The 5162-nt window shown below is 32.0% G+C and overlaps 1 protein-coding gene across 1 annotated transcript; it reads left to right on the top strand.

Moving 5' to 3' along the window:
• The first annotated feature begins 261 nt into the window (after positions 1 to 261).
• On the top strand, positions 262 to 1063 carry Smp_031300 (putative universal stress protein). The gene has a single exon (XM_018800079.1). The coding sequence runs from the start codon at positions 282 to 284 to the stop codon at positions 762 to 764; it is 483 nt and encodes a 160-aa protein (XP_018653928.1). The 5' UTR covers positions 262 to 281; the 3' UTR covers positions 765 to 1063.
• The last annotated feature ends 4099 nt before the right edge of the window (positions 1064 to 5162 follow it).

The following is a 5162-nucleotide window of genomic DNA, read 5'->3' as shown; positions in this document are numbered from 1 at the left end:
CAGTCGTTTCGTCCTAGTATGAGACTCCTCAACAGTGGGTATCCTCGATCCAGCAAGCGGGATATAAAAATACTCTTAGAATAGACGATAATTAACAACATTACTTTAAAAATTATCGTAATACTAGATAGCCTACTTTTTAATTGGTAATTACACTGACCAATCATAGGGACAGTCAATCAAATGACATATCTGCATTTAATGTATTTATATAATTTGTTCATTTATTATAATCTTTTTCATAGTAAAAGTGATTTGAACAGCTTTATTCTTACCCAAACATGGCATCTAATTGTATGCGACGAGTTCTTTTACCAATTGACGGTAGTGAACATAGTAAAAGAGCCGTGAATTGGTATTTGACAGAATTTAGTAGACCAGATGATTTTGCTTATTTTTTCCATGTGGTTGAAGCACATTACTCCAAATCTACCGCAAATGAGTCATATGATCATGGAAAAGAATTGAATACTAATTTGGATAAAAATATTAAAATGTATTCAGAATTAGGTAAAATACTTGGAGACAAATTACATGATGATTTGAAAAACAGTAATATTCAAATGGAATATGTTATGCAAATTGGAAATAAACCAGGTGAGTTAATAATTAATGTAGCTAAAGAACGATCTGTTGATGTTATATTGATTGGAAATCGTGGTTTAGGCGCATTCAGACGTACATTTTTAGGTTCTGTTAGTGAGTATATATTACATCATTGTAATGTACCATTTATTATTATTCCACCTTCTATTAGTTTATAAAATAATGTAAAGATGTTTATGTGCATGTTTGTTTGTTTGTTCTTCTTCTTCTTCTTCATTTATTTGAACATTATTATATACAATTACATTTTTACATTCCGTTGAATTGATGTAAGACAATAATATGAATATAAATTTGTAACTGATCATTAATATTTTTACAAGATCAAATTTGAACTGTTTACTTGTACCCTTCTTATTGATTGTTCTCATCATTAAATTCAACGGAAAGGATTCTCTTGCAGATGATCTTGTTTACTTAAGACTGTATACACATATTTATAGTTAATTTGTTTATCTATAATAATAATAATAACCTATAACATGATAGAAAGGGTATTGTTTCATTTAAGAAATAAAAATAATCAATAATAATCGGAATTTCAATCATAATGGTCTGTAATCAAATAAAAAGGTGTTATGTTGATTTTCAAATATAAAAACAAAAAAATTATAAAAAAAATTAAATTACCTTCTTTTATCAGGTTTATCTCTCAGTATAATGATATAGATGATTGATGATATGAATGATGGATTTTAATTGGTCAATAAGGAATTACAAACTGACTAAATTCAATTCTTTTCTGTTAAGAATAAGTTATTCTGAAACGTATACATGACCTTATGACTTTACTGATCTGAAAAATCTTTGAAGATAAAGAAATATAAAGTGATCTTTGAAGAAATCATATTAGTGATTAGAAGCTTTTGAGAAATGTTTGGAGAAGAACCAGCTAAGCATTAGGTTGGAGATTGATTGAAATTTTACTATCAATGAAGTTTAAAATGACTTTTACCCCGTTGTGAAAATAGCAATAATGACTGTTAATAAACTTTAAAAAAACCATCAAAGGCTATTGAATGTACAAAAAAACTTGGAAATGTATGTCAGTAGGCTGTGGACACACTGACTATTAAGGGTAATTTAAATGAAGAATGACAAAATGCGGTAAACCCTCAGAAGTATCTGTGAATGTATCGATCAGTGCAGTATCGTCTCTTAGGTCCTGGAAAGCAGTACGGATATCAATGTACAACTGTAAGCACATTCATCAACTTGAAAGTTGAATTAATTTTAGCAGATAGAAAGGTTTTCTAATAGTGTCAATTTTTGAACTGATTATTCTAGCGTAAAGAGCTCAATAGTTAAACAGAGATACTAACATCTCGATAAATAATTAAAATAGTAGATAAGCAATAGTAAAATGTAAAACAACGTAATATTTTAGCGTTTCACAGTGTATGTAATTTGATAAAATCAGTATGTCTTTAAATTGTACAATGTACGAATTGGATTGCTTCGTCAGTGAATACATTTTAGGAAATTCTTTTAAACTATCTCATTTCTGACTATCCTTCGCAACATACTCTATGTTCTATACCTCTGACTATGGTTTACAGTTAGCTTTCAACATCTAACTAAACTTTATTGAGTTAAAGGTTTATTTCTTATTATACTACTTGTAATTTTAAGCTACGTTACAACTGGACCAGAATGAATTCATTTTAATCTATAAATCTTGATTTTGAACATATCTAGTATAGGGATTTGTTTCTCAACACAAACTTCAGGTATTTTGTGCCAATGATGTCGTTCAAAATAACGATTAAGGCTCCATGACCAAACCATCTAGCTCAGAGAACAAAACTCCACCTGAGCTACAAATCTTATCAACCATATCAATGGGGATTTGTGGAGATTATAGTATTTGTCAATGAAATCAAATACAATATAATACACTGTCTTCTTTATTGAATATTGCAAAATTCAACATTTTATACGAAGTATCAGTTTCTTGCCTTTTATTCGTGTATTAAATTGGCATAATGTTTGATGCATTAAAAGAAATAAAAAGTTATTTAGAAGTTAGATAAATAAAACAAACTTTATAAAAGCTGATAACACCCAGATGTTTTAATGAATTTTATTCAGACTGTAATTATTGTAAGCCCCCAAATGCCCTGGTACGGCCGAGAGTGGGGAGAGTCCGCTCTCCCTCTCGAAATGCTCTCACATGGCCACGCGGATATATAGCCTCTGCCAGGGAAGTCCTACTCACTGCCTTCTCGTGGCGGGGGTGTTATTTACGAAGGTGAGAGGACGAAAAGCGAATGTCTGGCGCTTTAACCGGGTTGGTGGACATGGAGGGTCCACCTAGGGGAGTTGGAAAACCCTGATTCCAAACCAATGCTGCACATGGGCTCCAGTATCCTGATGGAACGAATGGCGTATTAACCTATTGTTGGTCACCGGCTACCATGGGACTGCATCTCCTCACGATGCTCCACTGCCTTGTGGATCAGACCTTTAGGTCAAAGACTCCGGGTGTGGCTCCCTAAGAAAACCACCTGCTTCAGTCTGGGCACCTGGGCAGTATCTCAGCCCTCACACAGATCAAATGAGATTTGTGTGGCGCATATTTATCTGGTGCTTTTTGTACCAATATTTATGTGTTTAAATAATAATAATAATAAAGTAATTATTGTAAACCTTTTTGTGAATAAAAAGAGGTCAACTTGATGAGCAACGATGAAGAATATGGAGCTATTACTAATCAACACATAAACCTAAAATAAACAATATGAAAATAAGAGTGGTACGTTCTACTAGCTGATAGGTATCCACTTTATGACAGTGATGCTAATATCATTGTTATGAGTTATAGTTAAGTAGAATAAATGAATTAATTAACTTCACTGATTTTGATTGAGATCATAAACAGGTCAATGTTAGACCATCATAGAAAACCTAGAAGCACTGGACAAACGTGTCATCCTAGTATGGGACTCCTCAGTAGTAATCTCATGATCTCAATTAAAAGTCAACAATTTCCACAACCCTTCATTGACTTTCTTGATTCCTGAGAATTTTACTTCAGATTTATTTTAGTTTGACTAACTACTTAGAATTTTAGTCAAGATTAGTTTTAGCTCCTGTAAAATAGAATTTTGATGACGTGGCAACTAAACTGAGCTGTTACGGACAACAAGTCGAATAAATGTACACAAGTAAAGCAGGAGATCAATTAATAACTTTTACTGAGCTAATAATTGACTAACTTCAGCAGGCATAACAAAGAAAACTTAATCGTGTTTAAGTTAGGCGTAAAATTTGTTTGTTCAATTAGGCTACTCTGAAGTCCAAAATTCAACATCGTCTACTGGCACGAATCATTAAACGTTGAAATATAATATTTATTCCTTCAGCTTGGTAATCATGATGGAACGTATACATCAGCTTTTTACGTGCTCATTTCTTTTGACAGTAATATAAAAATCAGGTCATATGACAGAAACAGATTACGTCTAAACAAAAAATAAACAGAAAAAAGAAAGAGTATTGTAATCACTAGAAAACTTAATTATATTTCTACTACCAACACACTGTTACTAACTGGGATGATGACGATGAAATTTCTAATCTATTTAAGAAATGTAGAATTTTGTTTGTTTCATATATCTATACTTCATAATAATCTTTAACTATTGGAGTTAACACTAGTAATGCACAGTACTTATTCAGTCTCATATACCTTCATATTAATATAACAGACAACAGATTCATTCATTCAGTACTAGACTCGATATTATTTTAATCATCAACTTGCCACATCTTATACAGCTAGAGAAAAAAAATTAATATAATAGGAAGCTTAGGAAGGGGAAATAATCTTAACTTCAATAGTAAGTTAAGTATAAAAACATTTAAAATTGGAAATAGGACTTGCTTTAACTGAGATATTTAATTAATGCTAACACAAAATCGCACACTGGAGACATTTTCGAATGTGAATTTCGAGATAATGGAGAAGATTTGTAGCTCACATGGGTGATTCTGATGGAGTTTTGTTCTCTGAGCTGGGTGGTTTGGTCGTGGAGTTTTCACCGTCCTTCTGAACGACATCATCAGCACAAACTTCGGGTGATGTCGTTCAGAAGGACGATGAAAGCCCCACGACCAAACCACCCAGCTCAGAGAACAAAACTCCATCAGAATGTGAATTTCTTCACAAAGATGTCATGAATAAAAATGTACAATTTTCAGTCTTTCCAATAAGTTCCTCACGATTAATATTGAAATTCTAGAACATTGAAGCCTTTCACATAGTTCAATCATGAGGTGGTTTTCTGAGTTTATTAAAAGTATACACTATAGTTGGCTATCAAAAATAATCCGTGGATTGATAATTTATCAGTACCTAAAAGCTTTATACCACATATCAACGAGTTGGATAGTCACAGTTTTTCAGTCTCCTTGTAAGAATCCTATTTAAAGTACGAGGGAACATGTAACTTCACTTTGTGTGTCACTGTATTTTTTTTCTTGTTTTTTTGACTTTTCCAAATGTTATGTATATCCAAGTTCACTAATGAAATAGGGTAAAATAAGTTCATTAA

Source organism: Schistosoma mansoni, chromosome W (assembly GCF_000237925.1).
Source record: "Schistosoma mansoni strain Puerto Rico chromosome W, complete genome".
NCBI classification, from domain to species: Eukaryota; Metazoa; Platyhelminthes; class Trematoda; order Strigeidida; family Schistosomatidae; genus Schistosoma; species Schistosoma mansoni.
This window is presented reverse-complemented; position numbering and strand designations above follow the sequence as displayed.